The 27,467-nt window shown below is 47.0% G+C and overlaps 3 protein-coding genes and 1 long non-coding RNA gene across 16 annotated transcripts in view; 1 reads left to right on the top strand and 3 right to left on the bottom strand.

The window, feature by feature from the left end:
* C4H6orf136 (chromosome 4 C6orf136 homolog) lies at positions 1-3,866 on the bottom strand. Of its 3 annotated transcripts, XM_032338077.1 has the most exons (7): positions 3,467-3,866; positions 3,159-3,331; positions 1,769-2,167; positions 1,403-1,491; positions 1,017-1,217; positions 381-450; positions 1-303 (listed from the first exon to the last, which is right to left on the bottom strand). In XM_032338077.1, the coding sequence occupies exons 1-7, from the start codon at positions 3,750-3,752 to the stop codon at positions 190-192; spliced, it is 1,332 nt and encodes a 443-aa protein (XP_032193968.1). In that variant the 5' UTR covers positions 3,753-3,866; the 3' UTR covers positions 1-189. The 3 variants fall into 3 exon arrangements, with proteins under 3 accessions (XP_032193968.1, XP_032193967.1, XP_032193969.1); XM_032338076.1 differs by having other exon boundaries at positions 3,159-3,866; XM_032338078.1 differs by lacking the exon at positions 3,159-3,331 and having other exon boundaries at positions 3,467-3,648.
* Positions 2,846-24,774, top strand: LOC116587554. 3 transcript variants are annotated; one of them, XR_004284510.1, is made up of 6 exons: positions 2,846-3,076; positions 3,171-3,339; positions 4,255-4,295; positions 5,602-5,739; positions 8,252-8,291; positions 24,612-24,774. It is a non-coding gene; the product is annotated as an uncharacterized LOC116587554 (long non-coding RNA). The 3 variants fall into 3 exon arrangements; XR_004284511.1 differs by lacking the exon at positions 5,602-5,739 and having other exon boundaries at positions 2,854-3,076; XR_004284509.1 differs by lacking the exons at positions 8,252-8,291; positions 24,612-24,774 and having other exon boundaries at positions 2,854-3,076; positions 5,602-5,878.
* ATAT1 (alpha tubulin acetyltransferase 1) lies at positions 3,954-20,361 on the bottom strand. 8 transcript variants are annotated; one of them, XM_032338107.1, is made up of 13 exons: positions 20,206-20,361; positions 19,662-19,722; positions 19,453-19,544; positions 19,268-19,328; positions 19,032-19,145; positions 18,735-18,836; positions 10,010-10,055; positions 9,822-9,890; positions 8,194-8,265; positions 7,790-8,033; positions 4,760-4,839; positions 4,632-4,671; positions 3,956-4,292 (listed from the first exon to the last, which is right to left on the bottom strand). In XM_032338107.1, exons 1-13 carry the CDS (start codon positions 20,310-20,312, stop codon positions 4,118-4,120), a joined length of 1,263 nt encoding a protein of 420 aa, XP_032193998.1. In that variant the 5' UTR covers positions 20,313-20,361; the 3' UTR covers positions 3,956-4,117. The 8 variants fall into 8 exon arrangements, with proteins under 8 accessions (XP_032194003.1, XP_032193998.1, XP_032193997.1 ...); XM_032338106.1 differs by lacking the exon at positions 4,632-4,671; XM_032338112.1 differs by lacking the exons at positions 4,632-4,671; positions 19,662-19,722; positions 20,206-20,361 and adding an exon at positions 19,789-20,199 and having other exon boundaries at positions 3,954-4,292.
* MRPS18B (mitochondrial ribosomal protein S18B) overlaps positions 20,857-27,467 on the bottom strand; it is an 8,333-nt gene continuing 1,722 nt past the window's right edge. Inside the window, exons 4-7 of one of the 2 annotated variants that reach the window (XM_032338127.1) lie at positions 27,349-27,417; positions 23,479-23,545; positions 21,761-21,820; positions 20,857-21,436 (exon numbers count right to left, since the gene is read on the bottom strand). In XM_032338127.1, the coding sequence (XP_032194018.1) occupies positions 21,141-21,436; positions 21,761-21,820; positions 23,479-23,545; positions 27,349-27,417 (492 nt within the window). In that variant the 3' untranslated portion in view covers positions 20,857-21,140. The remainder of the gene's footprint in view (positions 21,437-21,760; positions 21,821-23,478; positions 23,546-27,348; positions 27,418-27,467) is intronic. The other variant, XM_032338128.1, reaches the window with a different exon arrangement.

Raw genomic sequence — 27,467 nt, forward strand, 5'->3', positions numbered from 1 at the left:
TTCTCATATATTCACTTAGACTTTATTATTTACAAGTTAAATTACACAGCAGCTTTACACAGCATGAGATGGCAAAAAAGGAGAGTAAAGAGGGGAGGAAGCTGGCTCCTGAGATTCGAGGCACCCCCCACCCCTTCCTCTTGTGCGTATATAGCAGTCTTCAGTGCTGCCTTTACCCCAGTTCCTGGATCAGGTCTTCGAACACAGGTGTAAGTTGGGTTCTGGCTCTGACAGTCCCAGAGTCACCAGGGCTCCCACTAGCAGCTTTTTCACAGGCGTTGGGGCTGAGTGTGAAGGCATCAGCTGCAGGGACAGAGGTTAAGGCCAGTTGGTGGGATGTTCTACACCTTCACCCATCCCCATCCAGCCTAAGGACTTACTTTGTCTAGGCGATGGCGACAAATGAGGCCACTGGAATTCAGGTAGAAGGTGGAATAGGCATCATAGGTCCTCGTGAAGGGAAAGAGAGAGGCTTACTAAGGGAGATGACTAGTCCCAAAGTTTAATTCAAGCATTTGTTTAAACCAGTAGTTCCTAAATTTTGCTACACAGTAGATGCAGATGAGGAGAACTCAAAAACAACTGATGCCCAGGTTGTACCCTGTCCCACTTAAATCTGAATGTCTGGCACCAGTATTTAAAGATCCTTAAATGATTTTTGCAGCAAAGTTTGAGAATCACTGGTTTGGGCCAAACCTAACAATTTCCTGGGATTCTGTTCTATGCCAGAAATTTACTAAATACCTAAGACTATGAAGCTCGACTTACTAGGAATTTTCATTTGTTCAATAAATACTCGAATGACTATGATGTACCACATAATGTACACCAAAAAACAGAGTCTAGAGGTTTCTTAACACACTCAAAGTCCCTGATTCCTGGTAGAGAAAACAAAATTCCTGCTCTCAAGGAGGATGCAGTCAAGTCACAGTATATCAAGGATGGTCTGGAAGACTAGATCAGAGTCCTAAAGGCAGGATTAAGAAACCGATTGGATCTTTTCTCACTTCTCTTACCGATAAAGCTCTTCCTTATCTCGCTTGTAGAAACGCAGAAAGAGCATGTGGATGGGCAGCCCCACAAGCCGCCATCGAGCTTGCAGGGTCCAATTCTCTGGGTGGCGGGTCAGCTGTAGAACCTCCAACCGAAGCTGTGCAAAATAGTTCCAGGCTAGGAAGCGGCAGAGGGTCAGTGACAGAATGTACCATGTCCGGCCCCTGGGAAGAAGGGATGGGAAAGATCGCTCATGATGGCATAATCAGAAAACCAAACTGGCCTCTGTCTGGGGAACAGGAAACAGTTGTGAGAGGTGGCAGGACCTTCTCTGGCAAATGAAAAAGATCAAGTAGAAAGCACATGGTGCTTTTCCTCCCCAAGGCCCTACCCGTGCCTGGATTCTCACTTGGTACGGATGTTCAGGATCTCATTGATGAATTCCACATCCGATGAGTAGAGAGTATAGTCGTGGGAGTGAAGGAAGAGATTGGGAAGCTGGGTGGAAGAAGAAGGCATCAGCCCAGTAGGAAAGAAAAGATGATCCTACTTCTCAGCTTTCTCTTTGATGCTTCTTTACTCTCCTCTGAGTAAAAAGTCATCTCATCCCATATTTAACTTCCCTTAAATCCAAACTGAAAAATATCTTTTTCTTGGGAAATGTTTATATGCCTGTCTCATAATTCCAAGAAATCCAGTCGACTAGCCCTCTATTTCCAGGTACTATCTACATCCCTTCTCACTGCACATGGAGGCCACTTTCAGGCTGACTTACCTCTTGTCTCAGTCTCTCATACATGACAGCCAGGTGCTCCTCCATACTTGGATCTCCTGATGGAGTGGCAGGGGAAGGGCGAGAGGTTCCTGGGGCTTGGAAAGGTATCAAAGCCCCAGGACAGGGGCAGGGAGGTCCCTCAAATAGGCTCCTAAGCCCATCCAGACAGCCACTATGCATCTCAGGTCCTGGTCCCTCCTCTCCCTTTCCTGGAGGGAGAACCACCCATGGTGAGCTGAGGGTCTGGATCTGAGGAAGATGTAGTGGGAGAGCCCGGGGAAGCAGCCAAATCGGAGGGTGTGGGGGTGGGGGAGACCAGAGAAGAGAAGATGGAAAAGTGGCTGTTGTGGAGGGGGGCCACAAGGGTGGGAATGGTAGAGTCCGTGGAGAAAGCTGGTCCTAAGGATGAATAATAAAAGGAAAAAGATAAGAATCTAGCTGACTGATGCCCCCTCATCTAAAATCTGTTCATTAATATGCTTCCAATCCCACCTGCTCCTCCTGACAGGAGGAAAATGGGATGAATTCAACTTTATCTCTACTGAAAACAGGAAGTTTCCTGTTGACACTGGTAAAGTACTTCCCCAAAACATTAGTTTAAGATCACAACACTGGGGGCAGTTACACCTCTCTTACAGAAAAAATCCTAATATTTTGAAAAATGAACAAAGGAATGGAGCAACAGATTTTAGTGTAAATGTGGATGAAATGATGTGGCCAGTAACACAACTCCACCATGAAGTGGGTGATAGAAAAAAACATCCAGCTGTAAGCAGGGGACATTTCTCTGAGCACTGATGACCTTGGGCACTCTCATTCCCTATGCCTATTTCTTATAAATGTCCTCTTACACACAAGGACGATGAAGCACACTGAACTGTTAAGAGGACTATCGGACATAATAAATGTAAATATAACTTCGTCATCTATAAAGTAGTATGTAAATGTGAGTTACTATCTTTTCAGGCTCCGCTAATGACACAAACAAGCCGAGGAGACCGTTAAAGGCTGGGCTTCAAGTCGCCTGGTTTACCGACGTTGAAAGTGCGATGGGCGGGAGGTCACCCAAAGTAAGGAAGGCCTCGCCCCAGTCCTTCGCTCTCAAGGAACCTCAGCGGGGCTGTCTTACTTCCGGGAAGGCTGGCAGGCGGTGCGGGGCGGGGGTAACACCAGCCCCAAGGCGCCGTCTCCGCTGGGGGCGTGGCCATTTTGCCCGCAGGGGCTAGAACCGGATCCACCCAGGCCGGCCTTTCCGCCCTAACCGCTATCCCGGTGTAGGATACGCGGGCTGCACGGGGCGACCCGCAGGTCTGTCTGTTCGGATCTGGGAATTCCGGGGCGGCTCCGCGGCCAGGCTGCGAACCTCCCCGCCCCTTGTCCTTCAAATCACCTCCATGCACAGGTAACCGCGGAAACGCTGGCGAAATGCGGCCGCGCCCCGCCGTCCCTGCTTCAACGGCACCTGCACACCCGAGACCCGGGAGAACCAACATCGCGTGCACGCGCCGCCCGTCTGTACGCTCCTCCCAGTCCCCGCGACCCCTCGCCCTTCCACGCGCCGCCCTGCACAGGTGAGAAGAGCGGTAGGACGGCATTGCGCCTGCGCGGACGGGGCGCGCGCTCCGCCCCACACGCCGACTCTGAGGAGGGTCTCTCCCCGCCCCCTCTCCTTCCCTCCTCTTTCCCCTCTGTTCTCACCTGGGGGCGAGCCTGGTAAGTGCGGAGGCAGGGGCCGAGACGCCGGGCCGCCCCCCGGCTGGGCTGGTACATGATCTAACGGGAGCGGAGACAGCGCCTCCGGTGTCCGGCCTCTGGCCTCCTCACAGGGGTGAGCGCGCCCCGGAGCCGGCTTCTTGAAGGGGAAAGGGTGTGTGTGTGTGTGTGTGTGTGTGTGTGTGTATGTGTGTGAAGGAGCCGGAGAGAGGGAAACAGAGATGTTGCGCGCTTGCGCACTGCAGCGGCTTCCAAGGAGGCGATGAGGCATTCGTCTGCAGTGAGTGCGCTTGCGCTTGTCGGCTCACGAGGCCATCTAAGCGCGCTTGCGCAGTAAATTAGGTCCCGGCGAACAGGGCTGTTTTACCTGTAGCGCTTAAGCAAAAAGCTGGGGGATAATGGGCCTGAACCAGGTACGCGAAGAGCGAAGGGTGGGATTGAAAATAATGACAACTTCCAGCAGCTCTCGTGATAAAAATACTTTTATTACTCTGGTTAAAAATAAAATACAAATGACTTGGCATTGATAAAGCCTGCTGAGTGAATGAATGAACGAATACATCCATTATGAGGGCGGGCTTTGGCTACCTCCTATAGTGACAATACGGACTTTGAAGGTGTAAGAGGGGGTTGTGGTCACCAAGGCCTGGTGCTGCGAAGGTCCTGCAAGTTTCGAATGAACCTGGCGTTGAATATGTTCCCACCCATTGTCCAGGTCTGGGCTGGTAGGGCCTGGGCCTGTGGAGGAACTGTGTGCATGTGTTCTTCCCCAGACCCTGCCTGTGACAAGACCTGCTCCTCGCTGGCAGACCTGGTAGGTGAGAGGGAGATGGAGAATGGGTTATAGGAATACTAAAGTGGCAATTAAGATCAGACTCTTCAAGGTCTAGCCCTGATGTAGAATAGGACATATGATGGGAGTATGAGGCTGAAACCATTAGGGCTATGTCCAAATTTGAAACCCCCCGGAGAGTACCAAAGGTAAGGACCAGTTGAACCTATGGGGAAAGAGCGTTTCAGAATATTAGGATGTTAGGTAGAACAATCTGTGAGAGGAGCTGGTGTTCAGAGGAGAAAGGAGCTGAGAGTGATGTTAGGAAAAGGAGTCAGATGTGGTGGGAGGCTGGTAGGGGAGGGGTTCAGACCTCACCTATTCTCTGTATCCTGTTCCCCCTGCTTTGATTCTTGGCCTATGAAAACACCAGGCAAGTGCATGGCAAGACTGGAGTAGATAGTCAGTATGGCCTGATTTGAGGGTAAGGAGGGATGAATACTTACCTGTATTGGGGGATGAGGAATTCAGGCCCCCATGGCGGCTGTAGCAGCAGCTTTGGGCTACCAGCCCTGGGGGAGCCCCCCTGTAGAAGAAATGGGAGATGATGGGGAAGAGGCTATAGGAAGAAAGATGAGTGGGTATGAAGGAATCAGAGGAGAGGAATGAAAGGAATAATACAGGAGAAAGAGAAGGGTAATTACCGTTCCTATGGGGTTTTAAACTAAGTTGTGCCTCAGAAAAGGGGAGGGAGCCCATTTCATACCCCAAGATTTCTCTGGAGTAGTCCTGGTTTGTTGATACTAGTTTTAATGTGTTAAAAGTAAGGGTAAATGTTACTGAAATTATGCCAGAAAACCAGACTCAAGCAAAAAAGTTTGTTGGACCAGGTGTCTTGGTGTTTGGTTTAGAAAACATGGTTACTTTAAATTACAGGATATGTCAGACCAGAGGGAAATAGGGATTGACAAAGCTGAATTCAGGGGGAAAAGGAATTGTCTTGAGAGAGGTCCAAAGGTGGTGGTCGGGGCAGGAAATCAGAATGGGAAGCGGAATCCAGGGAATAGTCAGGAGGCAGTGAGTGGATCCCAGAGATGTTGGTTAATATTGACATTTCAGCTGGGACGCCTGGGTGGCTCAATGGGTTAAGCCGCTGCCTTCGGCTCAGGTCATGATCCCAGGGTCCTGGGATCGAGTCCCGAATCGGGCTCCTTGCTCAGCAGGGAGCCTGCCTCTCTCCACCTCTGCCTGCCTCTCTGCCCGCTTGTGTGCTTTTCTCTCTCTCTTTCTGACAAATAAATAATCTTTTTAAAAAAAAATACTGACATTTCAGCAATGGGTGGTCTAGGCTAACGGGTAAACATCACTGCGGAGAGCTGGAGGTTTCTGGAGGCAATGGGGGAGTACATCTAGCAGCCTATACAGAGGGATCCAGCGACTACATTACAGGAGACAGAATCTGCATAAGATCCAGCAGATCACAAAGGTAAGGAGAATCAGAGGGCCAGGGATCCCAGGAAAAAAATCAGGTGACACACAAATGAGACTGAGACCGGAAGTTTGGGTGTGTTTTGGTTTTTTTTGTTTGTTTGTTTTCTTTTCATTGAAAATGTCCATTTAAAAAACACAAAAGAATGCACACTTTATTCAGACAACACTGAAAAGGAGAAGGAAAAGGAGTTGGGAGAGAGGGAGATCCTGCTCCCAAGTACTGGGATGGGGGAACACAGTAGGAGTATCTGATCTACCACACATTCAGAGAGTAGGGAGGGTGAAGACGTTCCATACGCTGGGTATGGAGCAGGGAAGGTTCTTGCTATGGAGGAAAAGAAGGCAGGCCAGGGGAAGAGTTCCCATACCACCTCAAGAAAATCTCACAAGACTGGAATATATCGTCATCTAGCTACTGGAGCAGGGTGTATGCAAGAGGGGATCCCAGAAGCTAACAGATACTTGAGACTCAGGGCTTGTTCTGAAACATGGCTAAGAGTGACTCTAGGATACTAAATGGGATCTACTGCCAAGAAACAATTCCCTCACAGAATCTGGATCTAGGGAAAGTGGTAGTATCTTTAGAAGTGTGGGAAGTCTTTAGAGCCTCAAAGCAGACATCAGTTTGGGGGCTCCCGGACACATATACAAAATGTGGTCCCCTTTGGGGACCTGGTCGTCTTAAGACCCTGTCCTTTATCACTGAACTGCTCTGAAGCAGAGCTCATCAGTTGGCTTCAGCAGGCTGAGAAGGTTAAGTGTGGTAGGCAGCACAAAACAGTATTAGAGTCACCAGTAATGCTGTAGAAGGACTATGGGATTTATTCCATGGACAAGACTCCTTAAAATGTTTCCCTGGCAGAGAAAGCCCTTAGACCTTCCAAGGTGTTCCACAGTCTAACAGCAAGCAAGAATGTGCTTCTCTGGGTAATGAGTATGAGCCACCCAACCACGGGATCTGGTGGCGAATCAGGCTATCTGTGGGAGTGTTCAGAGCCCACTTAGGAAAGAAAGCGTGCTTTCTACATAAGAAAAGCTACAAAGTATTAGCCCATCTGGGACCCTAACAACATCTTTGCCCAAGAAAGAGGAAGAGGGAATCCTACAAACTCTGTCAGTTTCCACTGGAACCTAGGGACTACAATGGAAGAGTGGATGTGGGGTTCTCAGGGAGAGGGGGGCTCTGCCCACCCCAGGTCTCCCAGGGAGGGAAGGGGGTAACTATCTGTCAGTATCGACTCTCATCAGAGCGGGGAAGGGAACTGTGGAAGGGTGTTATGGACAGGAGAAAGGGAAAGGGAAAATGGGGGAGAGAGAAAAACAGAGAAATCAGAAATGAAGAGAAAGCTAGGGAGAGAAATCAAGGAGATAACCTCTCCTTTGCTGGGATGGGTTCCTGCTATACAAAGCAGTAACATGAGGCCAGTGGCTCCCCAAACTGTCAGAAACATTGCATCTTCCCAGTAAGCATGAAACCAAGATTTCCCCAATCTGAGAGACTCAGTCCCCCCCACCCCCCGCAATGGATATGTTCTTACTATCCTTCCTCCCATCTCTCACTTTAAAAACTAGAGTCCCCCCCCCCCCAAAAAAAAACAAACCAAAAACTAGAGTCCCTAGTTTTTAAACTAAGCCTGGGTGGCTCAGTGGTGTTAAAGCCTCTGCCCTGTTCAGGTCATGATCTCAGGGTCTTGGGATCGAGCCCCACGTCTGGCTCTCTGCTCAGCAGGGACCCTGCCTCCCCCTCCCCCTGCCTCTCTGCCTACTTGTGATCTCTCTCTGTCAAATAAATAAATAAAACCTTAAAACAAAACAAAAACTAGAGTTCCTAGAGTCCATATAAAGTACTATTCTACTCCTTCATGTAACTTACTTCCAGACTGCTCCCATAAATCTGGTCCAATACATTCTTCTCAAAAGGTTTCAGGACTCTCCAATCCACCTGTCCTATTGCTTCACATCTCTGCAGATTCAAACTCCCCTTTGCCATTGCTAACACCCTCTTTGACAGTTCTGAGGCTCCCTAACCCTCCAACTCCTATTACCTGGTACGCCGACGTTGGGCTGGGCTGCCGCCAGGGTCGGTAGCAAGCAGAAGGCGGGCAGTAGGGTGTGGGGGGCAGAGGCGCAGGGAACGCAGCAACTCCTGCTCTGGCACAAAGGGGCGGAGGGGACCCCGTTCTGGTGAGTTTCCCAGGCTGCTGGAGCGGGGGGGTGGGTGGGCTGGAGGCGTGGCACGACGAGGGGCCCTGTTTAGGGGCCAAGGAGGCTCCACAGCTACCTTCAGAACTGGCAAAAGGGAAATACAGAGCAAGATGGAGAAGAAAAAGGAGAAGAGAGTGATGACAGTAAAGATTTGGGTAGAAAAAAAGAGAAATCAGAGACTTTAGAGAGAACTAATCCTTCTGGGTTAAGGCCCCCAAGCCCAGCCACCCTACCCCAGTCTTACATTCTCGGTCACTAGAGGAATATGGCTTAATGTCTCCCTCTGCTCTCTTGGGTGGCAGCTTTCTTGCTGGAGCTGGCAGTGGAGAGTACACAGACAAGGTAAGCATTAGAAGACATACTCTGCACCCCTCCTCCCAGCCACTACCCCCTTGGCCCCAAAACTCTGCTCCCTGACACCACATTTCCTCCTGGGGAAGGAGAGAATTCAGTTCAGCTCCACTGCAGAAGCCCTGTTGCAATGCCTTCACACCAAGAGGGAATTCAGGGGAAATACTGGAGCACTTTTGAGGGGAGCCAGAAGGAGTAGGCCAAATGCAGAATTGGGGGAAAAGTTCCAGGGGGAGACTCTGGGACTTGGGAAATGCAGGAGAAAATTGGCTAAGGGAGGCAAGCTCTTACTGTCAGTGGGTGCTGTCACGCCCCCCTGGGATTCTGGGGCAGTGGAATGGTCCCAGCCGGGCCAACGAGGACCCCAGGTCCCTCTAGATGAGATGGACAAAGTCCTTTGTTAATTAGGAATTGCTTTGGAGAGATCAGGGGAGGCTGGGGTAGGGCAGAATCTCTCCTTCCAGGGCAAGATTTAAGCTTTATTAGGAAAAACAAAGTTTGAGGAGAAAACAAAGACATTTGGAGTTAGCACAGTAAATGGGAGGCTAACATATTATGCAAAGCTCTACTTCCCGTCCCCTCACTTTTCTATTTGCTCCCTCCCTTTCCCTCTTAAGAGGTTCTCTATTGTGTGTGGCAAATGAGAGACTGCTCAGCAAATCCACTTAGGCTATATCCATGGTCCCTCCCGCTGTGGACTTGGGTCCTCACTGTCCTTGTTGGCTCTCACTCCCTCTCTAGCTTGTAGTCAGCAGGAGCTAGATGGGGGAAGCCTTGGCAAGCAAAGTGAGTCATGGATATGAACTGCCTCCCTCACACTGGTCAAAGCTATTAAATGGGAACAGATTGTTCTTTGAGTGGTGGTTATTCCCTTTCCTGGCCATGGAGGAGGTAAGAGCTAGCCACAAGGCCAGCTCAGCAAGGGAATATGTCTGTGCAAGCTGTGCATCTCTACCCTTGGGAGGCAGTGAGGAAGGAGGAGTGGGGCTCAGATTGGCAGGGAGTGTGTGTGTATGAGGATGGAATGGGGAGCCTGGGGAGCATTTCAATACCTCCTAGATTTGGCTTCTCCAGATCAATTTCATTATTTTGTTGGAAATATCATAAATTCTGAGCGTTATTTTCTAAAACTACTATTTAAACGTTGGACCATTCATGTCACTGTTCTGTTACTGCAAATGGAAGGGGTGGCCGCACTTGTCTCTCCCTCAACTGACAGAAACCTGAGGGGTCTGCAAAGGAATGTGGTGACCCTGGCCTACTTTGATGGACCTGAAGTGGCAAGAGACTCCATAAATATCAGTCATCAAACAGGCTCCCGATGAGCTCACTCAGTTAAAAGTTTTGACAAGCCTAAGAAGTACTAAGCTCATGAGGGCAAAAGCAGATGGGTAACAACTGCTGGGACTTGGGCTGCTTTAGAATTTTCCCAAATTGTCCATAATCGCACTGTGCTCCCTGTGGCTTCCAGAGGAGCTAGCCACCATGGCCTACAGTTCCACCCATTCACTGCAGCTTTACCAGCGGGTGTAGAATCAATCGCAGCAGCGCGAGAGTGTCGAGATGCCCTCAGGGAGGGAGCAGGGGGCCCTGTGAGGAAGGAAGCGGTGGTGCCCCTCAGTAAGGGGGCCAGTGGGATCAAGAATCCACCTCTTTCCTTCCCCTCACCCCAACTACTAGGCCAACATATACAAGGTGACATAACTTACGATGTTGATGGGCAAAGAAACCTTCGAAGATCACAAAGTTGTTGACCTATAAGATGAAACATGTAAAATATCGTTGTTCATTCAGCCATTCACAACTACATGGGGACAGAACCTTGTCCCAGAAAAACTACAGTGGGAGGAACAAAAGCCAGCCTTCCTGTCCTTGTTAACAGACTCAGATAAAAACTCAGACCCTGATAAACTGGTCCCAAAAGTTGATACAGAATTACAAAGGACCTCAAATAGCCAAAACAATCTTGGGGGATTCATACTTCCTGATCTCAAAACTTACTACAAGGTATGGTTATCGAAATGGTATTGAAGAGGCCAAAAGAGAGACATACAGACCAATAACATGAATAAAGTCCAGAAAAAAACCCATGTGTCTACAGTCAATTTTCAAGGGATGTGGCAATATGATTCAATGGGGGAAAAAACAGCTTCCTTTAACAAATGGTGCTTGGGGGCACCTGGGTGGCTCAGTGGGTTGAGCCTCTGCCTTCGGCTCAGGTCATGATCAGGGTCCTGGGATTGAGCCCCGCATCAGGCTCTCTGCTCATTGGGGAGCCTGCTTTCTCCTCTCTCTCTCTCTGCTTGCCTCTCTGCCTACTTGTGATCTCTGTCTGTCAAATACATAAATAAAATCTTTAAAAACAACAACAACAACAAAAACAAATGGTGCTTGGACAACTGAATATTCACATGTAAGATAATGAACGTGGGCCTCTAACTTACATTAGAAAAAAACAATTTCAACCGGGTCAAAGACCCTAAATATTTTGGGTTTAAAATTTTTTGTTTATTTAAGTAATCTCTGCATTCAGTGTGGGGCTCAAACTCACAACTTAGAGGATCAAGAGTCACAGGCTCTTCCAACTGAGCCAGCCAGGCACCCCAAAGATCTAAGTGTCAAGAGCTAAAACTATGAAACTCTAAGAAGGAAAGATGGAGGGGGATTGTCTCAGTGGCTCAGTTGGCTGAGCATCTAACTCTTGGTTTCAGCTCAGGTCATGAACTCAGGGTCGTGAGACTACTCCTGAATCAGGCTCTGTGCTCAGCTAGGAGTCTGCCTAAGATTCTCTCCCTCTGCGCCCCCACCATGCTTGTGCACTCTCTCTTAAAAAGAAAGAAAGAAAGAAAGAAAGGAAGGGGGGAATCTTCATGACCTGGATTAGGCAATTGTTTCTTAAATTTTTTTTTTTTTTTAAGATTTTTATTTATTTATTTGACAGAGAGAGATCACAGTAGACAGAGAGGCAGGCAGAGAGAGAGGGAAGCAGGCTCCCTGCTGAGCAGAGAGCCCGATGCGGGATTCGATCCCAGGACCCTGAGATCATGACCTGAGCCGAAGGCAGCGGCTTAACCCACTGAGCCACCCAGGCGCCCTAGGCAATTGTTTCTTAAATATGACACCAAATCATGAGTAACAAAAGAAAAAAAAAAAAAAAAAACTGGACTTCACTGAAAGCAAAACTTCTGTACTTCCAAAGACACGATCAAGAAAATGAAAAAACGGGGCACCTGGGTGGCTCAGTCATTAAGCATCTGCTTTCAGCTCAGGTCATGATCCCAGAGTCCTGGGATCAAACCCCACATCAGGCTCTCTGTTCCCCGGGAGGCCTGCTTCTTCCTTTCCCACTCCCCCTGTTTGTGTTCCCTATCTCGCTGTGTCTCTGTCAAATAATAAATAAAATCTTTTGAAAAGAAAATGAAAAAACTGGGGCCCCTAGGTGGCTCGGTCATTGGCCCCCTGCCTTTGGCTCAGGTCAAGATTCCAGGATTCCGGGACTGAATCCTGCCTGGGGCTCCCAGCTCAGCGGGAAGCCTGCTCCTCCCTCTCCCACTCCCCCTCCTTGTGTTCCCTCTCTTGCTGTCTTTCTCTCTTTCAAATAAATAAGTAAAAACTTAAAAAAAAAGAAAAGAAATACACAAAATTGGGCGCCTGGGTGGCTCAGTGGGTTAAGCCGCTGCCTTCGGCTCAGGTCATGATCTCAGGGTCCTGGGATCAAGTCCCGCATCGTGCTCTCTGCTCAGCAGGGAGCCTGCTTCCTCCTCTCTCTCTCTGCCTGCCTCTCTGCCTACTTGTAATCTCTCTCTGTCAAATAAATAAATAAATCTTTAAAAAAAAAAAAAAAGACACAAAATTATTTAGAAAAATGAAAAAACCCACAGAATAGGAAAAAATAATTGCAAATCATACACCTGATAAGGGTAGAATATATAAAGAAAATATAAAGAACAAATTATAAGTCAAGAATAGAGAGCACACTTTAAAAAAATAAGCACAAGGAGGGTGCCTGGGTAGCTCAGTTGGTTAAGTATCTGGCTCTTGTTCTCATTTCAGGTCCTGATCTCATCAGGATCATGAGTTCAAGCCCCATGTTGGGCTCCAGGCTGGGTGTGGAATCTACTTTAAAAAAAAAAGTGGGCAGGGGCGCCTGGGTGGCTCAGTGGGTTAAGCCGCTGCCTTCAGCTCAGGTCATGATCTCAGGGTCCTGGGATCGAGTCCCGCATCGGGCTCTCTGCTCGGCAGGGAGCCCGCTTCCTCCTCTCTCTCTCTATGCCTGCCTCTCTGCCTACTTGTGATCTCTCTCTGTCAAATAAATAAATAAAATCTTTAAAAAAAAAAAAAAAAAGTGGGCATAGTACTTGAATAAACATTTCTCTTAAGAAGATATGCAAATGGCCAATCAGCACTTGAAAAGATGCTGAACATCATTAGTCAACAAGAAGATGCAAATTGAAACTACAAAGAGATCCAATTAAGCCTCTAACTTCAGCTCAGATTGTGATCCCAGGTACTGAGATGGAGCCTGCTTCTCTCTCTCCCTCTGCCTGCTTGTGCTTTCTCTGTCTAATCAATGAATTAAAATCTTAAAAAAACAAAAGAAAATGACAGATGTTGGTGAGGATGTCGAGAAATTGGAATACTCATACAATCGCTTCTCGGCCTTTTGGCTAAGATCAAGTGTGGAATACTTGTACATTGCTGAGAGGATGTAGAATGTTCATCATTGTGGAAAAACACTGCGTCAGTTCCTCAAAAATAAAGATTACCACATGACCCAGCAATTCCACTCTTAGGTAACCCAAGAAAACTAGGGACGCCTGGGTGGCTCAGTGGGTTAAGCCTCTGCATTCTGCTCAGGTCATGATCTCAGGGTCCTGGGATCAAGCCCCACATCGGGCTCTCTGCTCAGCGGGAAGCCGCTTCTCCCTCTCTCTCTGCCTGCCTCTCTGCCTACTTGTGATCTCTCTCTCTCTGCCAAATAAATAAATAAAATCTTAAAAAAAAAAAGAAAAAGAAAAACTAAAAAGATATGTGCAAACAAAATCTTGCACACAAATGTTCATAGCAGTATTACTCATAAAAGCCAAAACATGGAAATAACCAATTCTGAATCAGCTGATAAATGGATAAACAAAATGTGGTATATCCATATGATGAATATTATTCACCCATAATAAGGCACATGGTACTGATACAGGTTGCAACATGAATGAACCCTCTGAAAACATTATGGTAAGTGAAAGGCAAACACAAAGGCCACATATCGTATGATTCTATTTATATAAAATGTGCAGAATAAGCAAATTGACAGAGCAGATTACTGGCTGACAAAGGCTATGAAAAGGTGTATACAGGAAGTGACTGCTTAATGATTCTGGTTTTTTCTTTGTGTGATGGAAAGGTTTTAGATTTAGAGACCAGGAATAATCAGACAACACTGTGAATATACTAAAAACCACTGAACTGTGTATTTTCCATAGTTAAGAGTGCATTTTATCTCAAAACCCAAAAACCTATATCCTACTTTTTAGTTCTCCCAGGACCCAGGGTAATGGAGACACACTGCACAAAATACCAGGGAAGAAGAGGCATCCAAAACTTTCAAAACAGAGGCTTAAACATATACACATACATACACACACTAGGCCAAATGGCTTAAATATACAAATACTGAGAAAAACTAAGCTTTAAGTAGCATTCAAATGGATGGAATTGTCAAGGGAAGACATGCGGGAGGACAGGGTACCACTTTGATAACTAGTAATTGACTATCTTAGAGTGATTTCATTATAGTGTCATATTCAATTTGGCCTTCACAACAATCCTTGGAGTCACTATGTTAAAGAGTAAAGACTTGGGGCACCTGGGTGGCTCAGTGGGTTAAAGCCTCTGCCTTCGGCTCAGGTCATGATCCCAGGGTCCTGGAATCAGGCCCCACATCGGGCTCTCTGCTCCGCGGGGAGCCTGCTTCCTCCTCTCTCTCTCTCTGCCTGCCTCTCTGCCTACTTGTGATTTCTCTATGTCAAATAAACAAAATCTTAAAAAAAAAGAAAAAAAAAAAAGAGTAAAGACTTGGAGACATGGCCTGCCCAAGCCAAGTAGCTAACAAGTGACAGAGCTGGGCCTCAAGCCCCGGACTCCTAATTCTAGCTGTAGTACTTGAGCCAGGAATACACTGCCCATCAAGAATGGGCAAAGGGGGGACGCCTGGGTCGTTCAGTGGGTTAAAGCCTCTGCCTTTGGCTCAGGTCATGGTCCCAGGGTCCTGGGACCTCTGCTCGGAGGGGAGCCTGCTTCCCCCACTCTCTCTGCCTGCCTCTCTGCCCTACTTGTGATCTCTGTCTGTGAAATAAATAAAATCTTAAAAAAAAAAAAAAAAAAGAATGGACAATGGGTTAATTAATTGAATTTAAATTTAAAAACAGTAAAACAAAAAAACAAAAAAACCAAAGTGCTTAACATTAAAAAAAGAAATGAGTGACAATGGGTTCAAATTCTTGCTCTGCTACTTATTAGCTATGGGAACTTGGTCAAAGCACTAAACTGTATAAATCTCAAATGCAGTCAACAACAATAGTGTACAAGGAAGGATACATCCATGATCCATGTAGATAGCACAGAACTCAGGAATCATTGTTTACATGATTATTTGTACTCTATAATGTTTTGGTCTCATAGTTACTTGGGTATGCCTGATACTGTGCTCCTTTCACTGCTCTCCACTGCCCTCCCCTGTACAAGGGGAAGACATTCTAAATATAAACAGACCCTGCCTGTTTCCTGCCTTGACCCTGTCTACCCACCCACCCTCCTCCTCCTCCTCCAGAAACAAGCACATGCCCAGCATTCCTGCCACACCAAACTGCCTGCCATACATAATTGAATACCTATCTGCTTCTGCTCATGCTGGTTCCTATATATGAAATGCACTTTAGCCTGCCTACTTGTCCACTGTCCCCATGACATTCACCTTTCAAGATTAAACTTGTGTCAAGCCTTCCTTTACTCAATCCCCACCCCAAGGTAGCATTCACCACCATGTCTTTATGCCTCTGTAAGCACAATCAAATCATATTACAGTGGAGTAAGTGTCCATGCTCCAAATCCAAAGCTAACTTGTCAACCCAATCTCAACCCCTACTGCCCATGACATTGTTTCAGCAATTCTCTCCATGTTCTCTGACATCATCACATTTTCTCTCTACTGAGTCGTTCTTATGCTGTTGCTTCTTCCAACTGAAAACAGTCAACTCTTTTTTTTTTTTTTTTTAAAGATTTTACTTATTTATTTGACAGAGAGCACAAGTCTGCAGAGAAAGAGGGTGAAGCAGGCTCCCTGCTGAGCAGAGAGAACGATGCAGGGCTTGATCCCAGGACCCTGAGATCATGACCTGAGCCGAAGGCAGAGGCTTAAACCACTGAGCCACCCCAATCAACCCTCTCTTAATCCACTTTCCCCTCTAGCTCTTGCTCTTTCTTTGTTCCCCTTAAAGTAGCATTTTAAAAAAATTTTTTTATTTTAAAATGTACTTATTTGAGGGGCATCTGGGTGGCTCAGCCAGTTAAACACCTGCCTTCGGCTCAGGTCATGATCCCAGAGTTCTGGGATTGAGTCTTGCATCGGGCTCCCCACTCAGCAGGCAGTCAGCTTCTCCCCTTGCCCGTTACCCTGCTTGTGTGCTTGCATGCGCGTTCTCTCTCTCAAATAAATAAATAAAATCTCTTTTTTAAAAATTTACTTATTTGAGAGATAAAGAGCTTGCAGGCCAAGTGGGAGGAGGGTGGGGAAAAGGGAGAGAAATCCTCAATCCTGTTGAGCCTGGAGCCAGACAAACAGCGGGGCTCAATCCCAGGACCCTGAGGATCATGACCTAAGCCGAAATCAAGAGTCAGACACTTAACCAATTGAGCCACCCAGATGCCTCCCCTTTTTTTTTTTAAAGATTTTATTTATTTATTTATTTGACAGAGAGAGAGATCACAAGTAGGCACAGAGGGAGAAAGAGGAGGAAGAAGGCTCCCCGCTGAGCAGAGAGCCCGATGCGGGACTTGATCCCAGGACCCTGAGATCATGACCTGAGCCGAAGGCAGCGGCCTAACCCACTGAGCCACCCAGGCGCCCCCCAGATGCCTCCCCTTAAAGCAGCATTTAAAAGAGTGACCTATTCTTTTTTTTTTTTTAAGATTTTATTTATTTATTTGTCAGAGAGAGAGAGAGAGGGAGGGAAGGAGAACACAAAGGCAGGTAGAGCAGGAGGCAGAGAGAGAAGCAGGCTCCCTGCTGAGCAAGGAGCCTGATGCAGAACTCAACCCCAGGACCCTGGGATCAGGACCTGAGCTGAAGGCAGCAGCTTAACCAACTGAGCCACCCAGGCGTCCCAAGAGTGGCCTATTCTTGTCTCCACTTCCTCGCTTCTCAATCTCCTAAAGCCCACTCCATTCAGTCTTCCACCCACCACTGCACGGAAAAGGCTGATTAGGATCACCAGTGGCCTCAGGTAAATAAATAATAAACTAAACTCCCACTCCCCCTGCTGTGCTCCCTCTCTCGCTGTCCCTCTCTCTATCAAATTGATAAATAAATTTTTTTAAAAAGAAGATTTTATTTATTTGAGAGAGACAGTGAGAACATAAGGGGGTGGATATTTGGGAGAGGGAAAAGCAGGCTCCCCACTGAGCAGGGAGCCAGATGTGGGGCTCAATCCCAGGATCCTGGGATCATGACCTGAGCCAAAGACAGATGCCCAATGACTGAGCCACCCAGGCACCCCAGGATTCTTGTTTCCTAACTGGTCTACTCGCTTCTATCTTTGCTCCCCTACTGCTATTCTTTTTTTTTTTTTAATTTTATTTATTTGTCTCAGAGAGAAAGAGAGAGAGAGAGAGAAAGAAAGAGGCAGGCAGAGGGACAAACAGGCTCCGTGCCATGCAAGGAGCCTGATGCAGGACTCAATCCCAGGATCCCACGATCATGACCTGAGCTGAAGGCAGATACGTAACCAAGTGAGCCACCCAATCGTCCCTCCACTACTGTTATTTATTTATTTATTTTTTTATTTCAGAGAGAGAGGTAGAGGCAGAAGGAGAAGCAGGCTGTCCAAGGAGCAGAGAGCCCAATGTGGGACTTGATCCCAGGACACCAGGATCATGACCTGAGCCAAAGGCAGACGTTCAACCATCTGAGCCACCCAGGCACCTGCCTACTGCTATTCTTCTTTATTTTTTTTTTAAGATTTATTTATTTATTTGACAGACATCACAAGTAGGCAGAGAGGCAGGCAGAGAGAGAGAGAGAGAGAGGAGGAAGCAGGCTCCCGGCTAAGCAGAGAGCCTGATGCGGGGCTCGAGCTCAGGACCCTGAGAGATCACGACTTGAGCCGAAGGCAGAGGCTTTAACCCACTGAGCCACCTAGGCGCCCCTTGCCTACTGCTATTCTTAACAGCCAAAGTAGTCTGGTTAAAAGTAAATCAGATTATCATCCCCCTGCTCAAACCCCTACCATGACTTTCCTCTTTCCACTTAGAGCGTAAACTTTACAGTAACCTATAAGGTTGGAAATATTATTTCTCCCCCACTGCTGCCTGCTCTAATCTATACACTCCCCTTCACTCCTGCTGCTCTAGCCACGCCAGCCAATTCACTTGCTCAGGCACATTCCTAACTCACGGAGTTTGTACTAGACATTCCCTTTGCCCGGGATGCCCTCTCTATACTCTCCATTACCTGGCTCCTATTATTACTTCCTTTAAATTATTGCTCAAATGGCACTTTCTCAGTGAGGTCTTCCCTGACTATCCCACTTAAACTTGCTACCCCATGCACACCCATCCCCACAGTGGTACTTGCAAGCCTTCTCAGTGGCTCTCATCTTTCCAGAACACTTATCATCAACCATGCTACATAGTCATCGCTATCTTTGTCAAACCAACTAGAATATAAGCTCCACAAGGGCAGCAAAGACTTTTATCTGTTTTGTCGAGTAAGTATTCCTAATGTCTAGAACAGTGTCAAGTGCTCAGTAAATATTTGTTAAATGAATGGATAGCATTAGTAACATTATTCTGTATTTTCTTATACACAAACCACATTCTCCATATTAGACCAAAGCTCCCAAAGGATAAGGAAAATATATTTTTCTGGGCCTTAATAAACACTGAGGTGCAAATGAGCTGGCTACATCTGGAGTACAAACATATTACTGGGTATACAGAACAGTGAAAAATTAAAATAGATGACAGCAAAGAGCTGCACAATGAGAGATGTTACCACCCCCCCCCCCAAAAAAAAGGTGGGCAGAAGGAAGAGCGTAGTTGTATAAAATGAATCCTATACAATGGGGAGTAAGAAGCACTTGGAAGATGCCACTTCTTTGCCCCAAATAAACAGATTCAATGCAAATACTCAGTAAGGATCTACCCTATGAAACCTCTAACCTGTGGGACTGTGGTCTCCAGGTTGTAATGTTTATTCAGGAACTTAAGCAGCTTCTGTGAGGGTCGGTCAATGGCCAGTTGGTGTGGTTCAACTCGCTCCTTCTGCAGGGAACAGGAGACTCAGGGTAGGAGGTGGTCAGGGGAGAGCATGCCAACAGGAACCCAGGAGCCTGGGAAGGGAATAGGAGGATACGGGAACATGGCAGGCAGGAAGGTACAAGGCAGGGCCCCTGGTAGGGGTTAGTGCAAAGGAGACTTTGATCTCTGTCTTGGATAGACTGGTGAAATAAGCGACACCTGCAACATATAGTGGAAGAGTTCTCGCCCATGGCCATGGCGTTGAAGAGACTCATGGATGTAAAAGTCCAGAATGCAAAGTGGTTCTACCTCATTGTGAGCCTCACGATCATCCTAAGAGGGTAAGAAAAACAAGTACCTTTTAGGACCCAGACATCGTTGCTGCCTCCCAACATCCAGAACTTTTATTCTTAGAAGCTAAGGGATGTGAACTCTCAGCTTGTAGTAATACTCACCAGTACAAAGAGTTTCTTGTATCCAACTTTAAGGAAGCCGATAATGGCTCCTTTTCCAGCCCTGTAGGATGGGGAAAATAATGAAACAAGCTAGTAGCAGCTATTTGTAAGGGAGAGTCAAAAAAGGAAGAGGGTTTGGGGGAGGAAGGAATCAAGTATGGGATGGAAGAGCATTTGGCACTTACGGTCGCGCTGAAGTGTCTTTGAGTACATACATAACATGACGGTTACTCTGCATCCTTGATGCACTGGTGATGGGAGCAGGAAGATGCTGCGCCTGCCCGGAAGATAAAGACAGATTTTCTGTAAGTCCATTTCAAAGGACCTGTGCTTTCCTTATCTACAGGCCCCAGAAAGGCCTTCCCCTTTTCTCCATGTAAAGACTCCCCAGTACCTTGGCAGAAGCCTTGCCCAGTTCATCTACAATGGTCATAATTTGCTGTTGCAGATCAACACTACAGAAAAAAACAACAACAACAACAACAAAAAAAACCAGGGAAACAAAAGAGTCAGATACTCACTGAATTAGAGGATCCTGTGAACCTTGGCCATAACCTCAACCCAGGTTCAGCACTTAAGACTCTCTGACTTTACCTTGGAGACCTCCAATCTGATTTTCTACCCTACCTTTCTGGAACCCAAACTTTTGCCACACCTCTTTTCAATACAGTACACTCCCTCCTCCCTGAGGTTATTGCGGGGAAGCAGGAAGGGCGGGTCAACCACATCCTTTGGTTAGAACAAATCAGGCCAAGGAATGAAAGGTCACAGATGCAAGTGACCATCAATTCCACTAAGTCTAAGGTCAAAAGTCACCATATGGGCGAGCCAGGGCAACAAAAGGAGAGGTCAATAGTCAGTGAGAAGGGGGCGTGGTGCCTGGATCAGGTTTTTCAGAACAAGGAGAGAAGGGCTTTGGGGCGGGTTTGAGATGTCACCGGGCCGGCGTTGTGGTTCCGGGTCGGCGGGCTGGGGGTCGCAGGTGCTGGTCCAGCACCGTGATCCGCTCCGGGAGCAGCGCATCCACATCGAACGAGAACTCCATGGCCCATTGTGCGGGGCCAGACCCCGCCCCATACTACGTCACTTCCGCCCCTCCCTGAAGGGAGGAAGTGGGGGAGAGAAAGCACTTCTGGAAGCCTTTAATTCCCAGCAGATATGAAGGAGGGGCTCAGGACCCGCACCATCCTCCGCCCATCCCCTTTCATATCCGCCCCCCCCAGGCTTCCAGCAACTCCAGGCAGGCCAGTCCCTTAACGCCATTCCCCGTCCCCGCGGCTGTCACAGCGATGCATTTTTCCTAGTGTCCCATTCTCCAACCCCTTCAACAGCCCCACCCCCCATGCCCCCAAAACAACGAGGAAACTGCTAGGTATCGTGGGAACACTGCCACTGCGTAGGACACAGGAGGCCAGAAAGGTGACCATGACATAATGGCCCATCTGTTCACTTATGGTGATTCTGGTCCCAAGAATCACTGGCTGGTCTGGCTCAAGCCTGATCACTCCTCTCCCCCACAGCCAGCACCCATTCACCGACAACCGCCCCCCCCCCCCAGCACAAATGGCATTAATCTGAAACTCAGCCAAGAAACAGGAGATACAGCTTTATTGTGAAAAAGCCAAGTTAACAGAAATCTGAAGCAAGTAAAACGTTTAGCCTATTATTTACAATATATAGAATCTGGGGTTTCCCATACACATCTGTCCTGCCCTCCCCTAAGCCTCAGAAGCATTTATTCCATGCAACAGCAATCATTTCTTCTCTCTGGCCCTGAGCCTGCCATTGGCCATAGAGACACAATTCCCCAGAGTGAAATCCCATCATGTAATTCCTAGGCACTATCTCTTAACTCCTTCCCAGTCTACAGCTCCTACAGAGCACTCTGGGGGCTCTTCTGCTCAGTGGAGGAGGCTTCAGCTGTGGTTTTGAGGGGCACCTCAGGCACTGATTCAGGTGGGGGACCACTCTCTTCTCGGAGATGGCCCTGATAGAGCCGTCGAAGGCGGGACAACTCTCTCTCAGGTGGCTGTTTCCAGCTGTACCATGGATACCAGGGGTCACCTGAAACCAGGGAGGGCGCTGGCGGAGTGGCACTCACAGCTCCATGAGAGGTACTGAAGTCAAGGTCCCGAGGTTCAACCTGAGGAATGTGGTAACTGAGGAGACCTAGGGGATTAAAGAAAAAACAGGAAGAGAAATAAGGAAGGGTAGTTGGGGTTAAAACAACATGTAAAATGACATATAGAGGGAGGGAGAAATTTAAGAGAATTTAAGGGAAGAAAAAGGAAAGAGGATTAAGACAACGGGGCAATGACAAGGTAAGAGACTCAGGAGAGAGAAAAAGGGACAATGGAGTGCTGAAAAGAGATTCTTGGGAAGAACATGTTGGGTGCCACCTCCTCAGACAGGCAGGAGTATTTATATCCCTCCAGCCCTAAATCTCCTTCTTTATGGCTAAGAAAAATGCAGTGGGCCCCTTCTCATGCTCACCATGATCTCTGGCTTTCTGGATGGCCTGGGTCAACTTCTTGTGTTGCTTCATACAGACCCCTGAACGAAGAAAAAGAAAACTGCTCATTCTAGAAAGCACAGTAAATAGAGAATACAACTGTTTCTATATGGTTATAAAAAGCTGGGTTTGGATAACTTGTTCTACCTAATAACCCTACTTCCCTGACCCCTCTGATTGGCCTCAGTTTCCCCACCTAGGCAATGGGAAGAATGCCCCCTCTCTGAGAGCTGAGATTAACACTTTAGCGGGGTCTAGCCACTATAGAAAAGCTATTTAACTATAAAACCTCCAAGAGCAAAAAATAATCCAAAGGGCAAGTGTGGTTAATTAAAGGTTTGGGTAGGACAATCCATTGAGAAAGATTCAGTAAAGGAAGAAAGGGCTCCTGATCTAGAGAAGGTGCTCTGAGAGAGTAGCAACATAGTTCCTTCAGCTTTTTATAGCTTCACTGCAAAGTTTTTGTTTTTGTTTTATTTGTCAGAGACAAAGTGTACAAGCAGGGGGAGCTGCCTCCCCATTGAGCAGGAAGCCTGACATGGGGCCAGGACCCTGAGATCATGACCTGAGCCATCCAAGCATCCTGGCCATAAAGCTCATCTTTAAAACTCCCTGACGAAACAAACAAATAAATAAATAAATAAGGATAAACAAACAAATAAATAAAAAGTAAAACTCCCTGACAAACCAAACTCCACTGATCACGTTGCCATTCCCAAAATGGAAGATTCAGATTATTCTTTGCAAATTTATCTTGCTTTAGAGCAGTGGTTAAAAATTTTTTCTGTTGGGCCACATAAATTTTAGGATCTGCAAGTCCCACAGTTTCTGTCTCAGCTATTCAACTCTGTCACTGTATCCTGGAAGCAGTTATAAACAATATGAAAATAAACAGATATGGCAGTGTGCCAGATTTGGCCTGTGGCCTTCATTAAGGAATAGACATAATTTTTTTTTTTTTTAAGATTAATTTATTTGACAGAGAGCGATCACAAGTAGACAGACAGGCAAGTGGGGGGCAGGCCACCTGCTGAGCAGAGCTCCATGTGGGGCTCAATCCCAGGACCCTGAAATCATGACCTGTGCCAAAGGCAGAAGCTTAACCCACTGAGCCACCCAGGTGCCCCAGAATAGATGTAGTCTTGAATTGTTAGGATTGTAATTCCAAATTTGGAAGATCTAATTGGATTGTTGGCAGCAAAAAGAATTTATAGGACAATTTGCTAGAAAGCCTTTTGTAAAAGCAAAGAGATCCTACAGAAAAGAAGTAATTACCACTTCTAAGAGTTACATTTAGATAACTTACTTCTACTGGTACTTGCTTATACCTTTTGTCCACATGTGAATATACCCATTAAGGCAAGATTGCCAACAAAAAGTTCATTCATGGGGTGCCTGGGTGGCTCAGTGGGTAAAAGCCTCTGCCTTCGGCTTGGGTCATGATCCCAGTATCCTGGGATCGAGCCCCTCATTGGGCTCTCTGCTCAGCGGGGAGCTTGCTTCCTCTCTCTCTGCCTGCCTCTCTGCCTACCTGTGATCTCTGTCAAATAAATACATAAAATCTTCAAAAAAAAAAAAGTTCATTCATGCTTTTTATGCCTTATGTAAGGGCCACCAAGTTACCTGTTGTATGACTGAATAAATGAGAAGTGCTCTAAGCTAAAAGCTATTTTGGTGGTGACAAGGATGATAAGCTAACCTGTGTATGGAGCATGGAAGATGACACCTGTGTGGGCGCAGACAAACTGTTCCAAGAGCTTCACGTTCTGTGGAGGAAAGTGGTAGGGAAACATGAGAGCAGGGAGAACAGCAAGACTCTGAGAAACTGGAAGTGCACAATCCCTACACATGTGCATAGTTTTAACTCCTATCTCTCTCCAGATGCTACCCTCCTTCCTGTCCCAGTTTTAGCTGCATCAATTTGCTGAATCCATTCTTTTCTTTTTTTTTTTTATTTGACAGACAGAGATCACAAGTAGGCAGAGAGGCAGGTAGAGAGAGAGGAAGGGAAGCAGGCTCCCCGCTGAGCAGAGAGCCAGATGCTGGACTCAATCCCAGGACACTGGGATCATGACCTGAGCCAAACGTGTAGGCTTTAACCCACTGAGCCACCTAGGTGCCCCTTGCTGAATACATTCTTGAAGACTCCGGCAAACATTTCCCATTTCTTGGCCTTGCAACCATTTCATGCACACCCTACATTCTGTCATTGAGACTCACATAGAACCATCTTCTACAGGGGTTAGGTTCTAAAATCAGCCCCTCACACAAAAAATTGGGGACAGTCAGTTGCAATCCCTGAAATCACTTTTTTTTTTTTTTTTAAATTTTTTTAAGATTTTATTTATTTATTTGACAGACAAAGATCACAAGCAGGCAGAGAGGCAGGCAGAGAGAGAGGGGGAAGCAGGCTCCCCGCCGAGCAGAGAGCCCGATGCGGGGCTCGATCCCAGGACGCTGGGATCATGACCTGAGCCGAAGGCAGAGGCTTTAACCCACTGAGCCACCCAGGCACCCCTCCCTGAAATCACTTAAAGATGTTATGTGTTGGGGCACCTGGGTGGCTCAGTGGGTTGAAGCCTTTGCCTCTGGCTCAGGTCATGACCCCAGGGTCCTGGGATCGAGTCCAGCATCTGGCTCTCTGCTCAGCGGGGAGCCTGCTTCCCTTCCTCTCTCTCCGCCTGCCTCTTTGCCTGCTTGTGATCTTTGTCTGTCAAATAAATAAATAAAATCTTTAAAAAAGAAAATGTGTTATAATGTGCATGTACAAATATGAACGTTTACGACAGCATGCTGTATGTAACATATATATTATTAACATCCATTTTATAGGTCTAATTATGTAGAATGACTGCCAACCAGCAGTTTAATCATAGAAGATAACACCCATGGAAAAAAGGAGATGTGCTTGTGGAGTGGAAGAGCAAGCAGAATCATCTGCACTATTCAATTTGTAATCTTTCTTCCTTGGTTATATAATTGATTCTAAACTGTATACAACTGGTCGTATTCTGTTTTTTTTTTTAAGATTTATTTATTTGAAAGAGTGAGTGTATGTGTGAGTGAGTGGAGGGGCAGAGGGAGAGGGAGAGAATCTCAGGCAGACTTCTGGCTGAGCATGGAGCATGATGAGGGGCACAACCCTCAGATCATGACCTGAGAAAAAATCAAGAGTCAGATACTCAACCAACTGAACCACCCAGGTGTCGCTGTTCTACTTTTAAACCAATCGTACATGGTTGAAACTGAGAAGTTACCGCAGCGCCTGGGTGGCTCAGTGGGTTAAAGCCTCTGCCTTTGGCATAAGTCATGATCCCAGGGGCCTGGGATCGAGCCCTGCATTGGGCTCTCTGCTCAGCGGGGAGCCTGCCTCCCCCCTCTCTCTGCCTGCCTCTCTGCCTACTTGTGATCCCTGTCTGTCAAGTAAATAAATAAAATCTTAAAAAAAAAAAAAATTGAGAAGTTATCTACAGTGGTGTCAGGAGGGGACTGAGAGCAGTCGGAAACCCCGATCTGCTGACTGATATACGAATTCCTTCGAACTCCCCTGATGACCAATCATTCAGCTTCTGCTCCAATACCTTTACCCCAAGTTCATAAAAGCATTTTACCCATTATTTATTTTTTTTAAAGATTTTATTTATTTATTTGACAGACAGAGATCACAAGCAGGCAAAGAGGCAGACAGAGGAGGAAGCAGGCTCCCTGCCGAGCAGAGAGCCCGATGCAGGGCTCAAACCCAGGACCCTGGGATCCTGACCTGAGCCGAAGGCAGGGGCTTTAATCCACTGAGCCACCCAGGCGCCCCTGCCCATGATTATTATTATTATTTTAAGAATTTATTTATTTAATGGATAGAGATCACAAGTAGGCAGAGAGGCAAGCAGAGAGAGAGGAAGGGAAGCAGGCTCCCTGCTGAGTAGAGAGCCTGATGTGGGGCTCGATCCGAGGACCCTGAGATCATGACCCGAGCCGAAGGCAGAGGCTTAACCCACTGAGCCACCCAGGTGTCCTTCATTATTATTTTTATATGCTTTTTGAACTCTTTAAGGAGCAAGACCTGGGGCTCCTGGGTGGCTCATCAGGTTAAGGCCTCTGCCTCTGGCTCAGGTCATGATCCCAGAGTCCTGGGATAGAGCCCCGCATCAGGCTCTCTGCTCAGCGGGGAGCCTACCTCCTCCTCTCTCTCTCTGCCTGCCTCTCTCCCTACTTGTGATCTCTGTCAAATAAATAAATAAAATCTTGGGGCGCCTGGGTGGCTCAGTGGGTTAAAGCCTCTGCCTTTGGCCCAGGTCATGATCCCAGGGTTCTGGGATCGAGCCCCACATCGGGCACTCTGCTCCGCAGGGAGCCTTCTTCCGAGCCCCCACCCTCCCCCACCCCCACCTCGGCCTGCCTCTCTGCCTACTTGTGATCTCTGTCTGTCAAATAAATAAATAAAAATCTTTAAATAATAAATAAATAAAATCTCAAAAAAAAAAAAAAGCAAGTCCTGTCCTTGCAATAAATTTTTTTGGAAAAATAATTGAACTCTGTATATTGCTTCATGCATTTGCTCTCCAGCCTTAAGTATCGGCATGTTACCAAACATCAACATGACAAAAAAACTACAAAAAAATAAAAACAAACAAACAAACAAATATCCCACACAACCTCAGGGGCCTCTGGGTGGCTCAGTCCGTTAAGTGTCCGCCTTCAGTTCAGGTCATGATCCTGGGGTCCTGGGATCGAGCCCCATGTTGGGCTCCCTGCTTGGTGGGGAGTCTGCTCCCACTCCCCCTGCTCCTCTCCTGCTTGTGCTCTTTCTCCCTCACTCTCTCTCTAAAAAACAACAAAACAACTAACCCAATCTATTTGCTAATAATTGCAATAGATATAAATGAACCTTTAGCCATTAGAAATGGACACTTTGGGGTGCCTGGGTGGCTCAGAGGTTAAGCCTCTGCCTTCGACTCAGGTCATGATCTCAGGGTTCTGGGATGGAGCCCCACATCCGGCTCTCTGCTTGAAGGGGAGCCTGCTTCTGCCCCTCTCTGCCTGCCTCTCTGCCCACTGGTGATCTCTCTCTGTGTCAAATAAATAAATAAAATCTTAAAAAAAAAAAAAAAAAAGGACATTTTTCTGACCTGCAATTTAGACTGTAAATTCATAGCTAAGAGATGAAGGGTTTTTTTTTTTTTTTTAAAGATTTTATTTATTTATTTGACAGAGAGAGATCACAAGTAGGCATAGAGGCAGGCAGAGAGAGAGAGAGAGAGGAGGAAGTAGGCTCCCCGCTGAGCAGAGAGCCCGATGCGGGACTCCATCCCAGGACCCTGAGATCATGACCTGAGCCGAAGGCAGCGGCTTAACCCACTGAGCCACCCAGGCGCCCGAGATGAAGGTTTTTAGTATAAGTCACACAGTAGAGGACAAAAAGATGGAAAAAGGAATGTTTTTATACTACTAGAAAATCAATGCAAAATAGACTGTAGAGGTGCTAGGTTATGAAGAGTGGGGCACCCATGGTAATCTCTTTAGCACTACAAAGAGGCTCAAATCCTTATTCTAGAGAAAAGACTGCCCTTACCCTAAAGTCGACATGGAGCTTGTGATCCCGGCAAATGGGACAGGGATTCCCAGCAACTTTATCTCTACGCTGTGGAGAAAAGAAATTAGTAGTTGAAGAATGTTCAAAATCCTGTGAGA

Source organism: Mustela erminea, chromosome 4, assembly GCF_009829155.1.
Source record: "Mustela erminea isolate mMusErm1 chromosome 4, mMusErm1.Pri, whole genome shotgun sequence".
Classification (NCBI taxonomy): Eukaryota; Metazoa; Chordata; class Mammalia; order Carnivora; family Mustelidae; genus Mustela; species Mustela erminea.